This window comes from Nycticebus coucang, chromosome 17 (assembly GCF_027406575.1).
Source record: "Nycticebus coucang isolate mNycCou1 chromosome 17, mNycCou1.pri, whole genome shotgun sequence".
In the NCBI taxonomy this organism is placed as follows: Eukaryota; Metazoa; Chordata; class Mammalia; order Primates; family Lorisidae; genus Nycticebus; species Nycticebus coucang.
In genome coordinates this window covers 86,366,314-86,391,509 of record NC_069796.1, presented here as the reverse complement: position 1 = coordinate 86,391,509, position 25,196 = coordinate 86,366,314, and the positions used below count along the sequence as shown (strand labels likewise).

The following is a 25,196-nucleotide window of genomic DNA, read 5'->3' as shown; positions in this document are numbered from 1 at the left end:
CAACCTCGGTCTTCTCTTCCAGGGCTGTGTCTGGAGTGGACACCGACCCTGACTTGGTCCACATGGAGGCCCAGGACGTTGGAGGAGGTGAGCCTAGCAGGGTGTGGGCACCAGGTGTCCCTGAGTCCCCTTGTTTCCAGCATGGCTTGGCAGTGCTATGTTCAATCGTGCGTCCTCGCAGCTTGCGCTGTGAAGCTGACCTCACTGTATTAGGATGTAGCATAATTTTAAATGTGCTTATTTTCCAGCCGGGGATATTGAAGTCAAGGGCTCTGCTCCAGGGGAAAAACCTATTAAGAGGTCAATTTGTCCTGGTCCCGCCCACCCCTGAGGGCTTCCCACTCACCCCGCCCCCACCCTGGCTTGCTGGGCACATAGAGGGGCATGGGAGGGACAGGGGCCTGGGCACACTGACCCAGCCAGCTGGTGTCACATAGAGCCCAGGGCCTGTGCTGGGAGGATGGAAGGTGCAGTGATAAGTGGGAGGCGTCTCCTGCACAGAATGTCCTCTGTGAGGGCCAGACCTGTGACAGGCAGGGTCCAGTCTTATTAGCAGAGAAGTGCTGGTATCTGTGTCCAGCCACTGGCCTACTGTGGGATCCTGGGCAACCTACCTCAGTCTGCTCAGCTAAAAAATGGGATAATGGTAGTAAATGAGTGAACTCACGTCATTCAGCATGGGGCCGTCCCGGGAGGGGACAGAACCTGCTGGAGGGTGACAGCCACTCACCATGTCTAAACCTCGGCTCTTTCTTTACTGGGCCCTGCCATGCTGCTGGTAGGTGGGGCTGCTGGTAGGTGGGGCTGCTGGTCTTATAGTTTCCATTTTGATAACCAGGAGAACAAAGCTCAGAGAGGGTCCAGGTTTGTCTGGGGTCACAGAGAGGGTCCAGGTTTGTCTGGGGTCACAGGCATACCTGGGTATGCCCCCATCCTCCCCACACACCTCCGGAGACTTCACCAAATTCAGAATCCCTGGGCCTCACAAGCAGTGTGAGAGCAACCCCCAGTCTCTAGTGATACCTCGGCCTCCCACCAGCACGATGAATAGGTCCCAACCCTGAATAAGGGACGTCCGCTTCCTCCCAGCAGTTCCCGTAGCTGCCCCAAGAGAGGAAGGGCCTCTTCCCAGCGGCTGCAACCCCTGCGTGAGGGGCCCCAGGACTGACTTGCCAAGGAGTGGGGCCTCCTCTAAAACTGGAAACCCCCTTCCCTGGCCTCCCCAGCTCAGGAGTCCCATGGGCATAAAGTCTGGTCAAGCATGGTGGCCCAGCACTCAGGGCCTGGGGTCCCTCCACCTCTCCCCTCTGGTCAGCCTGGCCCACTCAGGCCATTCCCTAGTTGAGCTCACAGCTCCCCTCGCCCCTGCTGGGAATGCTCTCCACCCCCACCTTCCCTTCCTGGGTTCCTTCCCATTGTTCCCGCCCACCTACCAGGCCCTGCTCTGGGCTCCCCCATCTCAGCTCAGCATGGTCCCTGGGACCTGGAGCCCTTGGAGCATTGGGTGGGGCTATGGATTCACCTCTGTGTCCCCAGCAGGGCTGCTAAACAAATGAATAAGCTCTGAGCCAGGTGCAAGAGCCACCACCTCCTGTAGACCCATGGTGCAAAATGTCACAAAATAACACGTGCCAGAGACTCAAAGACCCTCCTACCCTCCCTCCACCAAGTGACTGTGGCCAGTCTGCCCCTCTCCAGAGCAGCAGCTGGCACAGGCCCCTGGTGCCAATTGTTCATCCCAGTAACTCCATCCAGGCAGCTTCATCGGGCCCCACAGAAATAGACCCAGGATATAGGTCAGGACTTTGTACCCAGCACACAACTTTCGTACATCTTGTCAGCACTGGGCCTGGAAGAGTGAGCGCCTGACCACGGTGGGGTGAGTGAGTGCAGCCTGGATGTGTGAGTGGGTGAGTCTGTGGGTGCTGGCTCAGTCTGGCCCTGGGCGAGGCTCTCCACCAGGTCTTCAGCCAGGCAGGTCCACTATGGGAAATAAAGGCTTTGAGCATGGGGGTGACCAGCCACTTAACTAGAACATGGGCATGGTACGGGAGGGACTTGGAAGTGGCATGGTCATGACCAACGTCATGCCTGTTGGGTGCCACTGTCTGGCAGGCTCCTCCTGACATCCTGAGGGTAGGTATATCCCATTGTGAGGTGGAGGAACCAGAAGCTGAGCCCGCCCCACTGTAAACTGCAGAGTCAGAATCAGAGTGCACGTGCTCCTGGCCCCTAAGCCCCTGCCTCTAACCACTCTTCACATTGCCAGGCCACCAAAAGGTGCTGTGGGCTCAGTGTCCTTCCTTTGGTCTCCTAGGCTTTGGTCCCTGTGATTAAACTGGAAAGAAGAGCTTCCTTAAGGCACCGGAGCTCCAGCCCCACCCTGTCAATGAGTCAGAGCACCCAAAAAGCTGGGGAAACAGAAGCACTTACTGTAAACACAGCAGCCAGCAGGCAAAACCCGCATTTGATTTTGCTCAGCTGTAAATATCTAGGGAAAGGGCAGAAGCATTTGCTTAAAGTTAGAGGGGGAAGGACCATGTGAGTCCCCACCCATCTCTGACCCTGATCAGGAACTCCAGGAGCGTGTAGGAGCCGGCCATGTGAGGGCACTCTGAGCTGCCCGCACTGACCCTCCCTCTGATGGTGGTCACCAACCCCTGCCTGAGGTCAGAGGACTCATCTCAGAGTGCACCTGGCCCAGGGCGGCCCCGCTCAGCAGCGGATTTTGTCACAGGGTCAGCCCTTTAAAATCCAGATCCACAAAGCCCAGCGGAGGTGTTGGAGTGCCTTGTCTGAGGCTGTGTCCGAGCCGCTCTGCGGCTGCAGCTTGAAGGGGCTGGGCTTCTATCCTGCAGGCTTTCGGTACATCACCTGCCAGATCCACAACTGCTCTGAGAAGGCGCTGATGGCCCCCTTTGCAGACCCCATTGACCACGGCTCTCTGACCGTGCAGGACGATTACATCTTCTTTAAGGTGAGATTGCTTCTGGGGCTTCTGGAAATTGGCAAGGGGTGACATGGTGTCTCAGCACTCGGGGGAAATGGAGTCTCTCAGAAGGGAAGCGGTAGAATTGCTATTTTACTTTCAAGTGTGCGTTGGCAGGAGGTATCCCCACAGCCCCCACTCACCAGCGCTGCGGCTCAGGGCTGCTGCCAGCTCCACCTCCCCTCTGCCAGCACCTTCCCCACCGCAGGGGACCCAAACCTGAGTCCATTTAGTGGAACTGCCCCCAGCACCCACGTGGTCTGAGCCAATTTCTTGATTACCTCTGTGGAGGAGGGTTCACCCCCCTCCCAAGACAGCCTGGCCCTTTCCTGGAGTGCTCAAGGCATTAGCTCCTTCTGGCCCCCAGATTGCTTCCTCTGGCTCCCATCGGCGGGTCCCTGCTCTGTCTTCTGGGACCTGTGAGATAAATCCAAATTCCCCACTGAGAAAGCCCCTCGAGAGTGGCTGCTGGGCGCTGCCTCCCCAAAGGCCCTCAGTGGTCCCCAACTTCCTTACCCGCTCCTCTCTCCATACTTGGCATGTGCCCAGTTAAAGGCTGGACCAGGCAGTGGGCATCCCAGCCCCCATTAAGCTGGCCAGACTGAGGCTCTTACCAGCTCCCAGCCCTGACCTGTGGCCCTGCCCGTGTCCAGCCCCTCTGCATCTGCCTGTGTTTCCTGCACCCGGATGCCTGTACTCCCTACCCCCCACTGCCTAATTCCTGCTCCTTTTCTAAAATACAATCACCCACCACCTCCTCCAGGAAGTCTTGCCTGACCTCTGCCTCCACCTCAGGCCCACAGGCTGCCTCCTCGGAGCATCCCCAGCCCGGTGCCTTCCCTGTCACAGCCCAGGCCCTGTGTGTGATTCTTCATTGTTGACTCCTGTTGGCCCTGCACCCGATGCAGGCAGTCTGGGGCTTGTTCAGGTCTGCACTCCCTACCTGTTCCAAGTACCCACTGAGCATCAGAGCAAAGACTGTTGGCTCCGCCGGGGACCATGTGCCATGCAGAATGGTTTCTAGACATTAGATGGTCTGGCCTGTCAGATCCTCCAGGCTGAGACCCCAGGAGCACACCCCGGGCTGAGGAGATGGGGTCACCCCTCCGTTCAGTGAGAGGGAACAACTCTAACAACATCAGGCTCAATGCTCAGCCTGTGGCATGGCCATGGGGGCCACTGGGTCTGTCTGGTCATGTCCTGGTTTTTATCTTTCTCAACAACTGCAAGGAAAAGCTCTTCCACCCTGGGCATCCTTCCGCCCTGGTCCTCAGCAGACCCAGAAGCCTGGGCTGAGCTGCGGAAGCCTCGCCCTCCCAGCCCTGCCTCCCCACTAATGCATGGGAAGTGAGTCTGAGTGTCAGGGCCTGTGAAACTGCCCAGCAGGGGCAGGGCTGGGGGTCCAGGGACTGCTGCTCTGTGGCAGCAAGGACCTGTGGCCTCTGTGATTCTGAGACCCATTGTGCCTCCGTCCTAAAGGGAGTTTCTGTCTCTGGGAACAGATATTGGTGCTGGGTAGCCCTGCTGTATCTATCTTAGAGGGGAGATACTCCATGGTCACCTCGTCCATCCTCCCGGCCTCTGTGACAGCGTGTCTCTCAAGCCCCTTCTCTGTAACAGATGCCCATAAACAAATGGCCGTATCATGGGCTTTCATGTATTTGTATCAGCCCCATTTTACTGAAGATGAAACTGAGGCTCAGTAAAACTAATTGCCTTACCCGTTGACCCTCCAGCTTTCTCTGCTCCTAACTGGGCAGTTCCCCTTCTGAGGCCAGTGGCCCCCAGATGTGAAGCGGGGACCTGCCTCTTCTCTCCTGTTCTTGAGCTGGAGTGGGAGGCCCCCAGTCACCTTCTGATGGGAACAGCAGGTTCCTCTTTTGTCCTTTGCCCACAGCCACATGTTCTGTCTTCCTTGGCAGAAAGGGCACTGGCTCGGGAGTCAGCAGAGAGTCCAGCCCCTCCACCAATAAGCTGGTCACCCTAGGCAAGCCCGGAGCCCCCTCCCTGCCCTGGGACAGGCAGGCCCAGAGAGGAGGTAGCCACTGCCTGTGTGAAGATTCAGCAGGACACTGGTCTAGCAGAGGTGCTTAGGCCCTTCCAAAAGCCACTGAGGGCCTGGGGAGGTCCTAGCATTGGACACAGCCATGTCCTATCCACAAGTCCTGGAGTCAAAGTGCTGAGCGGCCCTCACTTGGCCAGCTCAGCCAGCTCCTTTGCTGAAGCTGCTCAGAGGGAGAGTGGCCCCATCTGGAAGGAGCATTTCATCAGAGCCGGACCCACCTCTGGGCCCGTTTACTAATCTGTACAAAAGGTGTGACGGCCCCTTTCCACCAGGAAGGCCTCCAGCAGGGGTCAGCTGCGCTTACTCCTGGGGATAGCCCCTGCCAGATCCCGCAGGTGACACTGCTCGGGTTAAACGTCCCAGCCTTGCTCTCACCAGTTGATTGCTGCCCCATTGGCTGGGACAGAGGCTTCAGGTTGGTCATTCTGGGAAGGCGATGGCATAAAAAAGACGTGAGTAGCTCACACGTTCAAGGGTTTTCTCATGTTCAGGATATTCCTGGAGGGCCTCTCCAGCTCTGTTCACCAGGCAGAGTCACATGTGCGTCACGGCCAGCAGCGCAGGCGGATGGCTCCAGGGTACTGGCCTGAGCCCCACCCCCACGGCCTATGGACGTGGAGGGCATGGGTTCCCCAAGGCCTCATTCCTTCTCTGTGCCCCACAGAAGGCCTTGTCCTTCACACCAGCTGCTGACAGGGGAGCGGGGCACCCCCTCACCTGCTAAGCATCTGCTCAGGCTCCCCAGTGCCCTCTGCAGAGACACAAATATCTGGAAGGAGGTAGGTCAAGCCTGGTCTTGCCCTGCCCCCTCCCTGGAGCTCATCTGATACCAGATGTGGCTCTGAGATGGGGCAGAGGCTTCTCCCAGCCACTGTCCCCCGCATCCCCCTGAACCCCTAAGCAGCAGCACTGCCACCTCCAGGAAGCCTGCGGGCCCCCCGCACTGCAGGAGCTCTGTCTCTGAGCTCTCAGGTCCCCCGTGTGTCCAGCATCACAGCACTGCTTGCGTGGGAGCCACAGAGGGCCAGGCCACCCCCAGACCTCACAATCCCTCCCTTCACAGGTGGAATTTTCCAGAGAGACTTTGTCACAAACAGCATGCAGTTGGCCCCTGCTGTGTATTTTGCTGGTGTGCAACAGTCACCGCTGCAACACCCTTGTGAGTCCTACGGGGAATCAACGTCCCAGATGCTAGTTCCTACCCCCACTCATCAGATGGGCTCTGACACTGTCATCCCATTTTACTCGCCAAGGCCCTGTGGCTTATATGTATGTAAGGGCCAGAGCTAGAATCTGAACCCAGACCGCATCTGTGCTCTTAAGCACTGCACCACGTTGCCAGTGCACACTAATGCATGCGCCCACACACAGGACACACACGTGCACACACGTGTTCCTGTATGATCCGCACACATGTCCACATGACGCACGTGGAGAACACACGCGAAAGGCAGTCTCACTCACAGCACACCCACACACACATAGTGAGACTTGGCAGCTGCAGGCAACTGTCCCCTCGGAGCCTCCACCCTCTCCCCTCCCTCTAGCCAGCGCCTACTCCTTCCCCTGTCCTACCATCTTCCCTTGTCCCCTGAAGAGCAGGAGCCCCTCTCCTCCTGGCTCTTCTACTGTCTAGGAGACAAGTTGTTCGAGCTCTGTGCCACTGTTTCCCCTGTTTCTTATGGGATCAAATGAACTGCCCAGGCCAAAGCCCCCTGGCCACACAGCAGTGCTCAGGAAGTGTTATCTCTGGCTTTGCTTATGATACCTAGTGGTTTGGTGGTACTTTTTGTGACTTGTGACTTTAATTTATCTTTGGCCTGTCTCCTCTTCCACCCAGTAGCTCATCAAAGTGCCCTTTTAAAAAGGTCTGGGCAACCGAACTTTCTCCATCGTATTCCCTAACTTGGATGTAGGGGAATCCTGAGAGCACGGGAAAGTGGTTAGTTCTAACTGTAGGAAGTGGAGGACGACTTCCGGAGGAAAGGCCTTTAATATGGGGCTTTGAAAGATGAATAGGAGTCTGTCCAGTTCAAGCAGAAGAGGTAAAAGTTAAAGGGCATCTTCATCAGCTGACTGCAATGGGTAGGGTTTCATTCATGAGAATCTGACTTGACAGGAAGGGAAGCCCCTTTAAAATGTGTTTCTTTCCTCCTGTTAGGCAACGTCAGCAAATCGGACCAAATACTATGTCTCCTATCGTCGCAATGAATTTGTGCTGATGAAGCTGCCGAAGTATGCATTGCCAAAGGTAGGAGTGGCTGCCCGCGCAGCCTGGCCCTGTGGCCAGATCCCACGCCTATGGGTGTGGAGGTGCTCGGTGGCCCCGGGTCAGAAGGGCCCAGGACAAGTGTGGCCATACTCCTCCGAACGCTCTCCCCCCACACCCTCCATTCCAGCCAATGCAGCCCCTTCCAGCCTCCACCTGTTTTAGGGCCTCTGCCAAGCCCTGCCCTTTGCCTGGTTTGTCTTTCACCAGAATCTCGCACATATCATTTCAGGAGAAGTGTCGCTCACCACTGCCCCTCCAAGCTGGTTTGGGCTTTAGTTTTCTGTTCTCATCCCACCCTTCTTCCTGATGCCCAGGGTGCTGGGGACCCCTGCTTCTGCCCCTGTCTCCTTCTCTTGCCAGGGGTAGGGACAATTTCTGTTTCTGTTTCATGCACCTCTGCATTCCAGCTACCTGGTATGGTGCCTGGCACACAGTGGGTGTTTAATTAATGTTATGTCCTTCCCCTAGCCTGGGCAAGGGGGATCTTAAGAGAGATCTGCCCTAGCCCTGCCCCTGGCCCTGCCTTTGAGCTCCATCCTCCTGACTCTGCTCATGTGTTACTCCCACTTGACAGAGGTGGGTGATAGAAGTTCAGAGAGACTAAAGGAGCCTGTTTGAGATCACACAGCCAGTTAGAAACAAAAGCAGGTCTCAAACCCAGGCCTGGGGGAGTCAGCCCCGCCTCATGCCACATTCCCTGCCAGGGAACATTCCAAGGCTGTGCTTTGCACATCGCTATCCTACATGCGTAATTTAGAAACACAGACTGAGCCACCCCTGCCTGCACACCTATTTATTGAGCACCGACTATAACCTAGAAACTGTGCTGTGAGGTGATGCTACAGCTGAGGATGGGGGCGGGGGTGCTGCTCCTGTAGGGTGTTGAGATAGAGAACAGCAGAAGATCAAGGAGACGGAACGTCTACGAAATAATCGCCAGCTGTGATTGTGCTGTGAAGGGGACGAGAGGCGGAGAGTAATGGAGGACACGTGTGCGCGTATGCGTGGAGTGTGACTGGTTTAGTGTGTACGTATCCTAGAGGGGACATTTCATCTGAAGCCCAAAGGGAATAGAGTGGCTTTGGGAAGGGTAGGGGAGAAGCAGTTCCGTGGAGGGCTGAACATGAGCAAAGCCTTCGGGGGCAGTGTGGGTGGAGGAGAGGACAGCACTGCACTGGTCCTCCAAGCCCGTGGACTGTGGATTGTTGTAAAGTCCTTGGCACGTGAGCTTCTGTGCCGTCACCAGCAGAGCTCTCCTGAACCAGAGATAGGAAAAGTCCAGGAGGCCTTCTTAAAACTTCTACTAAAAAACAAAAAGGAAAAGAAAAAAAAGAAATGGAACAAACTTTCTATATTAACTTCGGGCTTGGCGGAGCAGATTGAAAGCTAATGGTTTCATTTCAGGCGAAGGGAGTTGGCATCCCAGGGAAAAGGGACTGTTTTAGACGCATGTGAGAGGCTTTCCCTCAGCCTTAGGGACTGTGGCATCAGGACCCTCCTGCGTTGCAGAGGGAGGTGCAGAGCTGGGAGTTGGTCCTTCCTGTCCCCCTCTGGTAATGGGCATGGGAATAGCTGGACCAGAGGTCAGATTGTTTCCTCACTAGAGCCTATGGCTGCAAGTCAGGATGTCTGCGACTCTGAGTAATGGCTTCCCTGTCTGCAGACGTGTTGTCACTGTGTGTTTTCTCAAAGTCGGCAGTGAGCTTTGTAGGAGGCGTCATGGGAGCCGACAGCAGTGTGCATCTCCCCCAAGCTTCCTTCTCCCCCCATTTCTATGGACACTGGAGGTCATTGAAAAGAATCGTGAAGCTCTAATAAAAGGTTCGTCCCAGTGTCATAGTTGGGCAACAGAAATGACAGACACAGCTTCATGTCATTCAGTCTACAGGGAAGACCAGGGAGGGGTCCAGAGCAGGTGGTATTTGCAATGCCTCTGAGGGTCCTAGCTCAGGGTCCATGCCCAGGACCAGTGACAGGCAGTTGGGGACGATGTGAGAGTTGGATTGCTGTCCAGGAAACAGGGACCCCAGACCCCTGTGGGGTCTCTTGGACCACAGCTTGTGCTGCTGAGAGCTTCACCCAGTTCAGGAGAGCACCCCAACCCAGGGTTGCTCTTCATCAACCTGCAGGACTGGCTGATGGAGTTTCCTAATCAGATTTTGTTGTTTACGGTGAATTTGTAACTCTTGCTTGTTTCCCACCCCTAAGCCATCCCCAACTTTTTTTCTTTTTCTTTTTCTTTCTTTTTTTTTTTTTTTGGAGAGACAGAGTCTCACTGTACCGCCCTCGGGTACAGTGCCGTGGCGTCACACGGCTCATAGCAACCTCTAACTCTTGGGCTTACGCGATTCTCTTGCCTCAGCCTCCCGAGCAGCTGGGACTACAGGCGCCCGCCACAAGGCCCGGCTATTTTTTTGTTGCAGTTTGGCCGGGGCTGGGTTTGAACCTGCCACCCTTGGCATATGGGGCCGGCGCCCTACTCACTGAGCCACAGGCGCCGCCCTTCTTTTTCTTTTTTTAATTGCCTAAGCAACATCGTGAAAACAATAGAAATTGAAGCTGTAGGGGGCTCCCCCACAACCCTCCCTCTCTCATCTGTTCTGTCTCTGTTTATGTCCCTACCCTGCAGCCCTTGGTCATGTGCCAAGGTGACTTTCCTGTAGCCTAATCACAAGCAGGTACTCCCTGTGCAGCCTGCTCTCACAGGACCGTGCCGCCTGAGACCTAGAATGATACGTGATATCCGGCCTCAATGCCTCCGAACTTTCAGTTGAGAAGCCTGTACCTTGTCTGGTTAAGCCATGCTCTTCTTATTTGAACATTTGGGTTGTTTCCATTTTTCATAATTATAAACAGTGCTGCAATGAATATATTTGTGCCTGCAGGTATTTTTAACTTAGTTAAAGTCTTGGAAGAACTTTGAGACAAAGGATATAAATATTTGTGTAGCTTAGTTGCTTTCTAGAAGAGTCCCACCCTCCCACCGACAAAGTTAGAGCAGATCAGTTTCAACACAGCTTTATCAGAGTTTGTGTTTTATCATTTTTTTTTCTATTTTTCTTCTGTGTGATAGGATATAAATGATACCATTCTGGTGTTTAAATTTACCTATCTGTGAAAACTATGAAGGGTAAACAACATTTCTTATATTTAGTGGTATCCTTGGCTCGAATTGTTTACTTATAATGATTTTATCTAAAAAGGTTTCTTGACAGAGGGAAAATATAGGTCAAATCTATAAACACAAGAGAAGAAAAATCTAAATAATTATCAGTTATATCAAAACGTGCATAAGAATGGTAAATGCAAACTTAAAGTAAAATATTCCTGTATTTGGAAGAAATGTATTTAAAGTAAATTAGTATTCACAAACCGTAAGAATAAAGGAGGAAGTGACACCAGGGAATATGGCAGAGGAGGAAATCTCCCCACCTAGACAGCAATCCAATTGCAGACTCTGTCCCCTGCAACTATTCTGGAACTCTGAAGTCTATTCAAAGTCTTGCAGTGAAGGCCTAGATGGTATATCAAGGTTAATTTTGACATCACAGCTCCTGTAGGTGTCTAAAAAAATTATAGCTCTTGGCCTGGTGAAGGCTGCCCACCCCCACCCCTCATGCTGTGACAGGCACGTGTGCTGTATTTCTGGGGCAGCCTGTGCACAGCTTGCAGGAGCCAGGTGGGCAGTGAGAGCCTCATCCTGCAAGTACTGGGGTCTGTGCTGTGATTTCTGATTGCTGTGATCTGATTGTGGAGGTGGAGACACCCAGATGGGCAGCTGTCATCACAATCATCACAACCTGAAGGGGCTTCCAGGGGATTTAATGGACTGGAGCCTATTTTTCCCCCTTTTAGTTCCCCCTGCAGGAGCCAGACATTTAGGGACTAGTGCCTTAAAAGCAACCACATAGAGTAGAACCTCTGCAAGTTGACCACCCAAAGGACTGTAACACTCAAAATAAGGGGGTAGTCACCATAAGGAACTTCCATCAAGTACATGTGTAATTAGGCAACTTCAGAAGGTGGTCAGGGAAGGGAGGTGGTCAACCGTGGAGGTTCTGCTGGACGTGGAGAACTGAGAAAGCGACCAGGCAGGCCAAGGGGAAGTGCAGCTCAGAAAAGACCTCAGACCTTAAATTTACAGGTCAGGCGACCCTGGGTACAGAGACAACCTACAGCAATCAGAAATCAAAGCAGGAAAGGGCAAACTCTGCAGAAAGGGGGCAATCGAATTCTCAGAGTTACTATAGAATTGGACATTAGATTAAAACGTTCAGTTTTTAATATAAAAGAAGTTATGAGGCACACACACAGAAAACAGGAAGGTAGGATGCATTCCAAGAAAAAAAAAATCAACAGAAACCTTCCCTGAGAAAGACCAGGTGTCAGACCTACTAGAGAACACTGTAATGCGCAGTCTCAAAGGTGATCAAAGAACTAAAGAGAAACATGGACAGAACAAGAAAATCATATGTGGACAAAATGGAAATGGTAATAAAGTGATGAGAAACATAAAAAGGAACCGAAAAGAAATTCTAGAGCCCGGCAGCACCTGTAGCTCAGTGAGAAGGGCATCGGTCCCATATGCCAAGGGTGGCAGGTTCAAACCTGACCCCGGCCAAACAGCAACAACAACAAAAAATAGCCAGGCTTTGTGGCAGATGCCTGTAGTCCCAGCTACTCGGGAGGCTGAGGCAAGAGAATCGCCTAAGCCCAAGAGCTGGAGGTTGCTGTGAGCTGTGATGCCATAGCACTCTACTGAGGGTGACAAAGTGAGACAGTGTCTGTACAAAAAAAAAAAAAAGAAAGAAATTCTAGAGCCCAAAAAGAAGAATTGAAAAGTTCATGAGAGGGATTCAAAAGCAGATTTGAAAGTCAGAAGAAAGAATCAGGGACCTTAAAGTTAAGGCAATTGAAATTATCAAGTCAAGGAAACAGAGAGGAAAAAAAAAGTTTCGTATTAACCTGGATGGAAGTGGAAGACATTATTCTTAGTAAAGCATCACAAGAATGGAGAAGCATGAATCCTATGTACTCAATTTTGATATGAGGACAATTAATGACAATTAAGATCATGGAGGGGGGAGGAAAAGCAGAGAGAGGGAAGGAGGGAGAGGGGTGGGGCCTTGGTGTGTGCCACACCTTCTGGGGACAAGACATGATTGCAAGAGGGACTTTACCTAACAAATGCAATCAGTGTAACCTGGCTTATTGTACCCTTAACGAATCCCCAACAATAAAGAAAAAAAAAAAGATCAAATAAAAGTGAATAGAGTCTAAGGGACCTTTTGGATGTTGTCAGGCAGATCAACATATGCATTGTGGTGATTCCAGAAGGAAAAGAAGAGAGATAGGCCAGAGAGATCATTTGAATAAATGATCGCTAAAAATTTCCCCAAATTGATTAAGGATATGAATATAAGTATCTAAAACTTAACAAACCCCAATCAGAATAAACACAGGGAGACCCACACCAAGACACGCAGTCAACCTGTGAAATGACAGAGACAAAGAGAGAATCTTGAAAGCCACAAGAGAGAAGTGACTTGTCACATATAAGCAATAGTAAGATTATCAACAGACTGCTCATCGGGAGCCCTGAAGGCCAGCACGCTGTGAGCTGACAAATTCAAAGTGCCAAAAGCATTTTGACATCGCAGCTCCTGTAGCTGTCCAAAAGGGCGTGCCATGAATTCTATATAAACATCTATGCAGAAATTTCCCCCGTCATGTCTACTACGAATGTTTTTAAACTTTTCCAAAATTGCTCCTTCAAAATGTACTCTCTGCAACTAACAGAACAATATGTATGTATTATAATGCAATGTAGTATAAATATAATATATGATCTTATGATACAATATAATATACAGTCTTCTATACATGGATAATACCATTTCCCCCCGCTTGCCTCTTTATTCCTCCTTTCCTTGCCTGCCTTGTTTCCTTTGGGAAACTCGTGGAGACGTCTGCCCCTTCAGTCTAGTTTACCTAACACCAAACTTTAGCTGGTACCTTGTTTGCCACTGAAAGGCTGCATTTCCCAGCTTCCCTTGCAGCTACATGTGGTCATGTTCTAGCATCTGGCCAATGAGCTGCGAATGGAATTGCCCTGTGCAACTCCGTAGAGCCCTTTATTAAAAGGCTCCTTTCTTCCCCTCCTCTCTGTTGCCTCACATGTCAGTATGATGCTTGAGTGCCAGCACTCATCTTAGACCATGAGGACAAGGGCCAAATCCTGGGACAGGGAGTGGTGACCTGGAAAGACCCTCTGTCCTGGTGACTTTGTGGCACATCCACTGGAATGTCTACTTCCAGATTCCCTTTACATAGGAGAGAAATGAGCTTCTATCTTATTTCAGTTGCCTTTTTTTGTTCTTGTTTTGTTTTGGGTTTTTTTGCAAACTTAGTTTGACCTGGTGACAAATACTGGCAACCTTGGTGTTTCCTTCCACATATTTCTCCAGCCATACAATGATATACAATCACATATACAGACGATATGATTGTATATCTGGAAAACACCAGGGATTCCATTCTACTACAAAACTCTTAGAAGTGATCAAAGAATACAGCAATGTCTCAGGATACAAAATCAACAGCCATAAATCTGTAGCCTTTAGATACCAACAATAGCCAAGCTGAAAAAACAATCGAGGACTCTATTCCATTTACAGTAGTGCCAAAGAAGATGAAATATTTGGAAGTTTATCTAACAAAGGACATGAAAGATCTCTATAAAGAGAACTATGAAACTCTAAGAAAAGAATTAACTGAAGATGTTAACAAATGGAAAAACATACCATGCTCATGGCTTGGAAAAATCAACATTGTTAAAATGTCTATACTACCCAAAGCAATATACAATTTTAATGCAATCCCTATTAAAGCTCCATTGTCATACTTTAAAGATCTCGAAAAAATAATACATCATTTTATATGGAGTCAGAAAAAAACTCAAATAGCCAAGACATTACTCAGAAATAAAAACAAAGCAGGAGAAATCACTCTACCAGACCTCAGACTGTACTATAAATCCATAGTGATCAAAACAGCATGGTACTGGCACAAAAACAGAGAGGTAGATGTCTGGAACAGAATAGAGAACCAAGAGATGAATCCGTATGTGTAAATGTTTCTTACGTCTTTTGTTTAAAAATGATGCCAAAAAAGTTTCTGTTTCTTATCTCAAATAAATAGGAAAAAAAAGTAACAATAAGCAAAAACTTCCTATTATTTGTAACTCTATAATCAGCAAGTATTTTTTTTTTTAAGAGACAGAGTTTCACTTTGTTGCCCTCAGTAGAGTGCTGTGGTGTCACAGCTCACAGCAACCTCCAGCTCTTGGGCTTAGGTGGTTCTCTTGCCTCAGCCTCCTGAGTAGCTGGGACCATAGGCACCGGCCATAATGCCCAGCTATTTTTTGTTGCAGTTTGGCCGGGGCTGGGGTTGAACCTGCCACTCCCAGTACATGGGGTTGGTGCCCTATTCACTGATACACATATATATACACAAAATAAGGGAATTGGGCGTCTGTACCCCCATCTTTATTGCAGCACGAGTCACAGTAGTCAAGATATGGAATCAGCCTCTTGTCCATCAATGGATAAAGAAATGGTGACTTATAGACACAGTGGAATATTACACGGCCACAACAGAGAAGGAAATCTTGCCATTTGCAACAACATGGGTGGAACAGAAGAACGTTATACGAAGTGAGAAAAGCCAAGCACAGAAAGACAGGTCTCCCATGTTCTCACTCACAAGTGGAAGCTGAATATTAAACCTGTTACTTCTGGAAGCAGACAGTAGATGGATGGTTACCAGAGGCTGGGGAGGGGGGCAGGGAGAGGGGATAAAGTGGGGATGGTTGATGAGTGCAGAAATACAGGGGATAATTAGGTGGACTGAAAATCTAGGTAACTATCATCAACAGTGAGGGTGTGCTTTAAGAGTGGAATTGGAATGTTCCTAAATACCTGGGGTGATGGACGCCTCAGTCACCCTGATGGGATTGATTCGTATCGCATGCCAGTGAAAATTTAAAAAGGTCTTTAGGATGGCAGTGAAAGTAACTTTGAGACACTTTATACATTTTTCTTGGTTTCCTAGATTTTCAAAACCACTTCCGCAGTGTATTTACCCGGGCACAGAGGAAACGTAGTCAAAATGAATGAATTAATGCAATAATTGTAAATCCTGAACATGGGTTATGCAGGTGATGCCAGTCAGCCCTTCTCCCCAACCTCCCAGTCAGTTGCCCATTCAGGGCAACCTGACTGCAGGGTCCGAGTCTCTGCATGGCGTGGACCAGCAGACAGGCCCACCCTGGTGGGGCAGCAGAATTACCGATAAATGGGGGCAGAGTGCCGAGGCAGGAGAGAAGAGCAGTGACAAGCCTGCTGGCTGTAGGCACCTCACTCACACATGTCACTCTGTCATCCCATCACACAGATGGGACCCACCCACCAAGCCCTGGTCCTCTCCTGTGTTCCTTGCTCGGCTGTGTGAGTCTTGGTTCCAGTTGTTTCTGTGTGTTGGATCATGTTTACAGACAGAGGCCCCATCCCTCTCTGAGGGGTGCATGGTCAGTGCTTCCCAACATCACACCTCTTCTGGAGCCCTTCAAGGCTGCGTAGCACAGGGGACAGGCAGGCAGTGAGAGGCAGGGTCCAGCCTGAGCGCCCAGGAGTCCAGCCCTGAGCAACCTGCCGGGAAGCTGCTCACTCACCCCCTGCTGACGACCACACTCCACCCGGCAGAGTAGGGACTTGGTCTGTTACGTCACAGAAAAATGATGATCCTTCCCTGAGCTGAGCAAGTGTAGAGTGAGACCATCCCAGACTGCCCCAGCCAGGCGGCCGGCAGTGTCCTCAGCTCCTGTATTTTCACAGCTATATTGTCAGAAGGGCAATACAAGTTCCCAGGTGATGGAAGGCAAAGTCATAGAGGCTGCAGGAGAAAAGCTCATGACGGCTTACAAGTGGTCCTGTTTGGATGCCACTCCACGTGGCTCCCACACAGCTAGGGGACAGAAGGAAACAAGAAGCCAAGGTGATCCTGGGGCCAGAGCTGCCTTGGGGCTGGCACAGACAACGGTGGCCAGACTGCAGCTTGAGTATCAGATTGTATACCCACCACCTGGGGCCTGAAGCTCGAGTATATTGATCCAAGACTTTCTCCCTGCCTGACACTCGTTGCAAAAGGGTAAGGACAATGTCTGATTCCCCGCAATATCCCAGTGCCTAAAATGAGCCTGGCATATCATAGGTGCCTAACAAATATGTGGGGAATGAGTGAAGGAGCTGATGGCTCCCCGACATTGTTGATGGGGGTACCCAGCTCTCACCCGAGTCACTCTGACCATCCCATCTGGGGGTGCGTGGAGGAAGAATGCCTCCTCCCACTGCTAGTCAGGGGGACAGATGCCCAGTGACAGACCAGGAGGAGGAGGTGCCCCAGCCACCTTCCCACACTGGGTACAGAGGGTCCCAGCGTCAGCCCCATTTTAGAGGTGTGCAAATGGAGGCCCAGGGAGGTAGCATAACTCTGTCGCCAGCTCCCTGTTGCTCCCTCTGCCACCTGTCTCTGACCCTGCACCCGCCCCTGTCCCCCCAGGACCTGCAAATCATCAGCACAGACGAGAACCAGGTGTTCGTGGCAGTGCAGGAGTGGTACCAGGTGGACACCTACAACCTGTACCAGTCGGACGCGCGTGGCGTGCGCTACGCGCTGGTGCTGCAGAACGTGCGCAGCTCGCGGCAGGCTGAGGAGAGCGTGGTCATCGATATCCTCGAGGTGCGCCCGCTGGGCGTGGGCGTGAGCATGGGCCAGGTCTGCTGGATCTGCCTCTCTCTCCAGTCCCTCATGCTATGGCTCTGCCTGCAAACATCTTCTCTGAAAGGCCAGATGTGTCCAGCTCTGCAGGCCAAGAGGACATTCTGTGGGTGCTTTTAGAGTGAGAAAGAAAACAAGCTCTTCCCAGGGCCCTGCCGCTGAGCGCCCCAGGCACAACACCACCTCTTTTCCGCTCAAACTTCACCCACATCCTGTCACACACCTGGCAACCCTGCCTGGACCAAGCTACTCACAGGCCATCTCCTTTGTTCTTATTGACACAATAGCCAGGGTGGGAGACCCTTGAGCCCATTTACAAGTCAGGAGACTGAGGATGCCCAGGCAGACCTGGACATAAGCAGGAAACCCAGAACCAGCCCAGGTCTGTCTGCTCCAAACTGGGCCCTAACTCTGGGGACCCCCTCCCATTCACCCCCAAGTTCTTCCTGAGTGTCCTTCCTTGGGAAGTCCCCAGGTGGGAGGGATGCCCTCCTACACCATTGGGCAGCAGGAAGGTGATAGGTATTGAGAAGGGACAAGCCGAGTTCCTTGCTGTCACCTGGTGGCCACTTGTCCCTGCCACAGCAGGGGAGGGTGTCTCACGGGTGGCCAGCGGAGCCTTCGGCAGACATTGAGGTTGGCTTGTGAGTAGAAGGCACCTCCCAGACAGAGCAGCAGGGCTTCAGCATTCCTCTCTCCCCTGTCAGGAGCAGCACGGCACAACTGTCCCCGGGAAAGTAATGAATGGAGTCGTGTGTTTACAACACGAGCCCATTTGTCAGGTCACTTCCCCAGCTGGACAATTGCTGCTTGCTGAAAGCTACCCTGCATGTGGCCCTTCTGCCTGAGGCAAGGACCCCTCTCCACCCAAAGACCCTGTCCTGCAGAGCCTCTGAGGAGGACCCGCAGGTCACAGACAGGCTCTGGGAGGCCCCTGTCCTACTGGAAGACAGAGGAAAAGTGCCAGGGCCGGGGACCTCAGACAGGGACACAGGCAGGGATTCTGTGTCCAGCGTCACAGAGCAGGAAGATGGTGCCCAAGTACCTGGGGACACGTATGGGGCGACTGGCCAACTGGGGCAGGAGTCGAGGATTCTCCCTGGAGAGGGGTACAGACACTGAGTTGAGGCTGAGCTGGTGAGGAAGCAGAGCAGCCCCAGTGTGTGCACCAAGACCACCAGGGGAGAGAAAATGAGCAAACAGAAGAGGTTCCTAATGGCCCAGTCCCAAGGTAGCACTGCTCCCCACTAGTTAGATGACCTCACAAGTGACGTCACTTCTCTGTGATCCCTCAAACAGAGATCAGGGCTGGTGGTTACAGGCCCAACTGTAGAGCTAAAAACCTGGGTTCACGTCCATGTTCTGATATTTGTTTGCTGTGTGTCCTTAGGCAAGTTACTTAACCTCTCTGTGTTTCCCCATGTGAAACGGGGATGGTGGTAGTACCTTCTTCCCAGAGTTGCTGCGAGGATTTCTATTAAGCAGGTGGAACAGCATGACGTTGCGTTCCCAGCTCTGACCTTTTCTGACCTTTAGGTGTAATGTGTGGGGAGTGCCTCGCTTGGCACCTGGCCCTAGAGATCCCCTGTGTGCAGCCAGTATTGTTACTTTCATGGTTACTGTCCACCCAACAGCACGTCCAGGAAAAACAATTGTTCCAGATGTCACCGGCAAGTGCCACCTCAGAAGCCCTGCACTTTAAAGTGCCTGTGGGGCATACTCGGGTACAAGGCAAGACAGAAAACTTCCCTCGGGCTCCTCTCCGAGCTTCAGCTTGGGTTAAGAGTGGGTTCTCAGGGGACACAGCCTTGTCCCCTGCCCCTGAGAAGTCCTGGCCACAGTTAGGAGGCAGGCATTGCCATGGCTGAATGGTGTTCCCCAAGAGGTATGCCCACATCCCAGTACCCAGGCCCTGCCATGGACCTCATTTGGAAAAGGGATCTTTGCAGCATAATTAAGTGAAAGACTCAAGGCGAAAGGATCCTGGTGGGCCCCCACTCCATTCCTAACGAAAGTGCTAGGGACAGAAGAGGAGACGCAGACATGGAGAGGGAGGCAGAGCAGAGAGGAGGGCGTGAGCCAAGGAAGGCCTGGAGCCCAGGAGCCGGGCGAGGTGGGAGAGCCCTCCCCAGAGCCTGCAGAGGGAGCTGAGACACCTGGATCTTAGACTCGGTCTCCAGGCAAATAAATTTTTCTTGTTTTAGGCCACCCGATTGGTGGTGACTTTTCACAGCAGCCACAGACAATGAATATAGCCATAAAGTGGGCAGTTGTACAACTGCGTCACTACTCAGAGCTGACGCTCAGCCGGTCAGGCCCACATCAGGCCCACCGGGGACTCGTCTGCATCCACTGGCCTGCCTGGGACGGAGGTGCCCGTGTTATCTGCTGCCGAGTGTCTTCACAGGGACCTAGCTGAGATAGAAAATAGCAATTGCCAAATAAAGCAAATCAGGGGCATCAGCACTCTGCCTGCCCTTAGGATGTTGGGAAGGCGGCTAGACCGAGCACTAGCAGGGCAGAGGCCCCTCCGGTGCTGTCCCTGTATGGCCTTCTCCTGCCTTGCTGGGGTTTTAGGAGGTTGTGACACACAAAGCCTGTCTGAGTGTCCCCTGCCACCATGGGCCTTTCTTTATCTCCCGCACAAGGGGGTGCCCAGTCATGGGGTGGGCTTGTGACGGGTCCACAGTCATGTACAGAGGGGCCCATCAAACAGTTTATAGCCAAACACACACACTTTCACACACACCACAATGGTCTTCTACACACACATGCTCACACTAACACACATTCATACTTGTCCTGTACACACACATACTCACATGCACAAGCACACACATGCTTACACATACTCACACTTGTCATAAAGCCACACTTGTCCTTTATGGCTTTATGGTTGTCACCTTTCACAACCACACAAGCACACACATACTTGTCCTACACACATGCTAACACTTACACACTTGTCCTCCACATACACACTCACAATCACACACTCGCACTTGCCCTGCACACACACACACACACACATACACATACACACGTGTGCACACACATTCACTGCTCCCCTGGTTTCCCACAAAGGGAGAAGAGTGTTGAGAGAGTGAGGTTGGCCCTGAGTGATGAGGACAAAATGGAGCCCCCGTCCAGGCAGGCTATGCTGGGGTCAGCATGACCCTCCATCCTTTGCACTTGGTATTTGGTGTGGGGACTGAGCTGAGGGCATCCTCCAAGGAAAGCCCAGAGGCAATCCTATTGGTCCAGGCCTGTAGGTTCAGAATCCAGTAGAAACATGTGACACAGAGGATTCTGAGCTCTGAGTCAGGAGTTCTGGGAGAGGATGGGGTGACAAAAGACACAGGCATGTCAGGGGCCCCAGGTGCTTGGCCTCCATAGTTTAGTGTCTGTATCTGGGAGGACAGCTCAGAGTTATGACTCTCACTCAGGCTGAGAACCAGATAGAACGAGCTTCCTGGGGAATCTGGGTCCAGAGTCTGATTCTCACCCCTCTGAGCCTCACTTGCCTCTAGAATATGCCTCAGCTGCAGGCCTTGTGAGGGTAAAATGAGACCAGGTATGCAGAACACTTAGCCTGGGGCTGGAGCATGATGGACACTCAGTCACCAGAGCTCACCAGGGTAGAGTTACCATCCTTCTTGTATTTTTGTCCCAGGTCAGAGGGGTGAAAGGAGTCTTTCTAGCAAACCAAAAAATTGACGGGAAGGTGACGACACTTATAACCTACAACAAGGGCCGTGACTGGGATTACCTGCAACCACCCAGCATGGACATGAATGGAAAACCCACCAACTGTAAGCCTGTAAGTACCTCTGCTCACATCACACGCTTCCTGTTGGGTGGACACAGATGTTACTACAGTAATCCAGAAAATCAGAGGTGCTGATGTCTGAGACACATAAACCACTTACTCCTGCTGGGCCTGGTGGAGAGGGTCAAGTGGAACTCCTTGTTTACAGAGAGATAAGCAGAAGTCAGAGAGGGAAATGCATCAGTGCCAGTACATTTCTGGGTAACAAACCACCCCAAAACACAATCACTCCAGATCTGAGGATGGGCTTAGCTGGGTGGTTCTACTAATCTTGGCTGGGCTCAGTTGGGTGGTTCTACTGATCTTGGCTGGGCTTAGCTGGGTAGTTCTACTGATCTTGACTGGGCTTACCTGGGTGGTTCTGCTAATCTTGACTGGGATCAGCTGGATGGTTCTACTGATCTTGTCTGGGCTTAGTTGGGTAGTTCTACTGATCTTGACTGGGCTCAGCTGGATGGTTCTACTGATCTTGGCTGGGCTTACCTGGGTGGTTCTGCTAATCTTGCCTGGGCTCAGCTGGGTGGTTCTACTGATCTTGGCTGGGCTTACCTGGGTGGTTCTGCTAATCTTGACTGGGCTCAGCTGGGTGGTTCTACTGATCTTGGCTGGGCTCAGCTGGGTGGTTCTGCTAATCTTGGGTGGGCTCAGCTGGGTGGTTCTACTGATGTTGGCTGGGCTTAGCTGGATAGTTCTACTGATCTTGACTGGGCTTACCTGGGTGGTTCTGCTAATCTTGACTGGGATCAGCTGGGTGGTTCTACTGATCTTGGCTGGGCTCAGCTGGGTGGTTCTACTGATCATGGCTGGGCTTACCTGGGTGGTTCTGCTAATCTTGGCTGGGCTTACTCGCATGTCTGGGAGTTGACTGCTCTAGACTGGTCTCAGCTCTGTACACCTTGCATCCTCCTCTTGGGACCAGACCAGTTCTCATGATGACATCAGAGGTGCGAGGGGATAAGCACATTCCAAGCCTCTATGTTTTACCTGATAAATTGTAGTAGCCAACATCAAGGCACATGGAGTAAGGGGTAAGGAGTGGATATTTGTTTGTAATTGCCACCAAAAGCAATGCACTGTTATAGTTAGTGGCAGAGCTGGGTCGAAGCCCAAGTGTTGTGAGCTCCAAAGTGGACACTGCTATTCTGAGGCTACCTTTCTACCTGAATACAAATGTGGACCACCTGAGTCCCTTGGCTGCCCAGAGAGAGGAGAGTGGGAGGGATTTCCCAAAGTAGCTTGTACTCCTCCAAGCTCTTGCATGGCTACCAGGGACCTGGCTGTCACACAGGGCCATGCTTGTGAGGATGGAAAGATGGAGCTCTAAGGGGCATGTCTCAAGTGAGCAGTCAGTGACCAGCAGCTGCAAGGCAGGAAAGGGCCAAGTGGGCCATGGGAGTTTGACCAGGCTTCTCACTCCTTCTCTCCACCCCGTAGTGTCTCATGTGGGTCTTCCCAAGGGCTCTCTCCTTACATACTACAGGGGGCTCAGAACCACCAGCATCCTGGACCCTTCCCAAGGGTTGGGCCTCTTGGACTGGGGGAAGGCTCCAGAACTGGAGCTACACAAAGCTACAGTGTCAACTTTTCCACTGACTGCATGATCTTGTCCAAGTCAACCAATGCCTCTGGGCCTCTGATGAAGAGGGGGAAAGATGATAAAAATCTTCTGTTCCATTGTGGTGAGCAACAAATGAAGTAATGCAGGGATAGGTTTATCTCTGGCTCAGAGCAATCTCCTAGGAATACTTGAAAGCTCTACCCATGTGTCCCCTCACTGAGAAGTCCTTACTAGACATATTTGCTTCTCTCTCTGTCTCCCACTATCATCTATAAGCCTCTCAAAGGTAGGAACTGTACACTAGGGGCCCCCGAATCCATCCATAATTCTGCCTCCGTTTCCTCATGTGCAAAATAGAAATAACAACAGTGCCTGTTTTACAGGGTTATTCGTTCAACAAATACACATGAGCACTTGCTGTCTGCTGGGGGCTGCTCTGGATTTTCAGAACACACCAGTAAACTTAACAGAAAATCAGAAAATCGTGCTGTGTGCCCCTGGCCCCCAACAGCCCCAGTGTTGGTCGACGGGGTTCACTGCAGTGAAAGATGGTCAGAGTAGCCCTGAGAGCAAAGGCAGCACCCTACCTGCCCCCCGACCTGGGCAGGGACAGCCCCTTGCTCTGACCCAGGCCTGAGCTCTCACTGAGCTCACCTCTGAGGCATCTGTGCTCACCCCTGCACAAATCCCCTCCCGCTGATCACGGAGGCTGATAACACCTGTTGACCTGCACAGAGAATTAATTACCTGCCATTTGTAAAACCCTTCCGAGAACAGAACTGCTGTGAAAGGGCTAATTTTTGTATCATCACCGGCAACATTAAGCCATATTAATCTGTCAAAGCAAGTTTTTGCTAAGAATAGATTCTCGTCTGCAATTATGCAGCTCAGTGAGGAGATAACCTCTGCAAGATTTATGTCCCAACCTTTCAATAATGAAGATGGTAGTGAACTGGTGAGTGTGCGGCCCCCGGCAGACATGCTGAGAGCACAGAGGAAATGCAGGACAGAGTGTGCAGAGCCCACATGGACACAGGTCACACAAAATTAAAGCCTCAGAGGCCCAGGGAGCTGGTCATCCTGTGTGTGCAGCTGCGGCATCTCGAAAGGGTAAATGAGGGCTCAGCCACGCTCAGCCACACACAGGGTCTGCTCCAGCTGTGTCCTCACGGCCACTCGCCCTCTCAATGAACAGGTCAAACTGCATTGGAAGGTTTCTTTTTTTTTTTTTTTTTTGCAGTTTTTGGCTGGGGCTTGGCCTGAACCCACCACCTTCGGCATATAGGGCCGACACCCTACTCCTTGAGCCACAGGTGCCGCCCCAGAAGGTTTATTTCTTATTATAAAAGTGATTCCTGTAGAATCCTTAGAAAATAAGAAATACATCTATATATTTAAAAAGGGAAATGAGGTCCAACTGTAGTCACATCACCCAGAAATAACAATAACTAGGTGTTTTTCTTTGCAGTCTTTTAGCTCATACATACATGTGTTAAAAGGTCGCCATTGGGAGCTAATACGGATGTGATTTTCCAACCTTCTATTTTTCTCTTAACTCTGGGTCATGAATCTTTTCCAAGCCTGTTCAACCAGCTCCCTGTCTGGGGACCTCCTTCCAGCAATGGCCAAAGGAAGAGACTTTTTTTTTTAACCAATGAGGGGTAGGACAAGATCTGTTTCAGGATGATCCATCCTCATTGGAAGATGGTTTTGAATTTGTTTTCATCTCAAATTTGGAATAAAACCCCATTCATTCTACAGCCTATAGTAACTCTTCTTAGACACAGGGCTGAGGCAGGAGCTGGGCATCCAGGTGGACTGACAGTGTGGCTCCTTGTCCACTGTCCATCTGATAGGTTTGATAATTTTCTGGACACTTTGCACACCTCTTAAAGCAGAAAGGGCAGAGAAGGAGGAGTCTCGGGACCGTGTGGGCCTCCCTTCCAAGTTCTAAAGTAGCTGGATCAGGACTGGGCCATGACCCATGGCTGCATTCATGCAGGGTGGCCTCAGAGGAACTCTCATTTCTGCCAGTATGCACTGAGGGGCACTCTGGAGCCTTTGGTGCCAGCTGTCCCATGCCCTTTGCAGGTATCTGAGTGCCTGCGGGTCAGCACCTCCCCATCTGCCTGACTTGCTTTTCCCTACATCATGCTTGGGAAGCATGTGTGGGCCTCATTGGACACCAGCAGAGCACCCACCGCCACTCCACATGCTAGAGCAGTGGTTCTCAACCTTCCTAATGCTGCAATATATTTCCATTGTTAAAAAGGGGTCATGACCCACAGGTTGAGAACCGCTGTCCTAGAGGGAAGACATGTGTGGGGCCATCAGCAGGCCCCAAGGGGAACATAAAGGGGACTGCAGGGCTGCCTGCATTTGCCAGTGCCCTGTGGGCCACAGCTGACCACAGAGACCCTGAGGAGTGTTCCACCTCTGGCCCAACAAGCAACCTGGGCAGACCAGCAGTGACGAGGGCAGGAGGAGGCATCCAGGGCCTGTGAGCCATGCCCCCTAACTTGGGTCTGCCCACTGCACACTCAGAAAGTGATCTGCACACTCCAAAGTGATCTCTTTGGAGAGTAGCCAAGGTTGACAGAGACCAGCCTGTGAGCCCGGGCCCCTGCAGACCCCACCTGACCCCTC

At 51.7% G+C, this 25,196-nt stretch overlaps 1 protein-coding gene across 6 annotated transcripts in view; it reads left to right on the top strand.

Annotated features, from left to right (window-relative positions):
* Positions 1-25,196, top strand: part of SORCS2 (sortilin related VPS10 domain containing receptor 2) — a 528,424-nt gene that overhangs the window by 430,561 nt on the left and 72,667 nt on the right. For all 6 annotated transcript variants that reach the window (XM_053566734.1, XM_053566733.1, XM_053566738.1 and 3 more), the window contains exons 6-10: positions 23-87; positions 2,859-2,977; positions 7,216-7,305; positions 16,945-17,124; positions 20,837-20,983. In XM_053566734.1, coding sequence (XP_053422709.1) covers positions 23-87; positions 2,859-2,977; positions 7,216-7,305; positions 16,945-17,124; positions 20,837-20,983 — 601 coding nt within the window. The remainder of the gene's footprint in view (positions 1-22; positions 88-2,858; positions 2,978-7,215; positions 7,306-16,944; positions 17,125-20,836; positions 20,984-25,196) is intronic.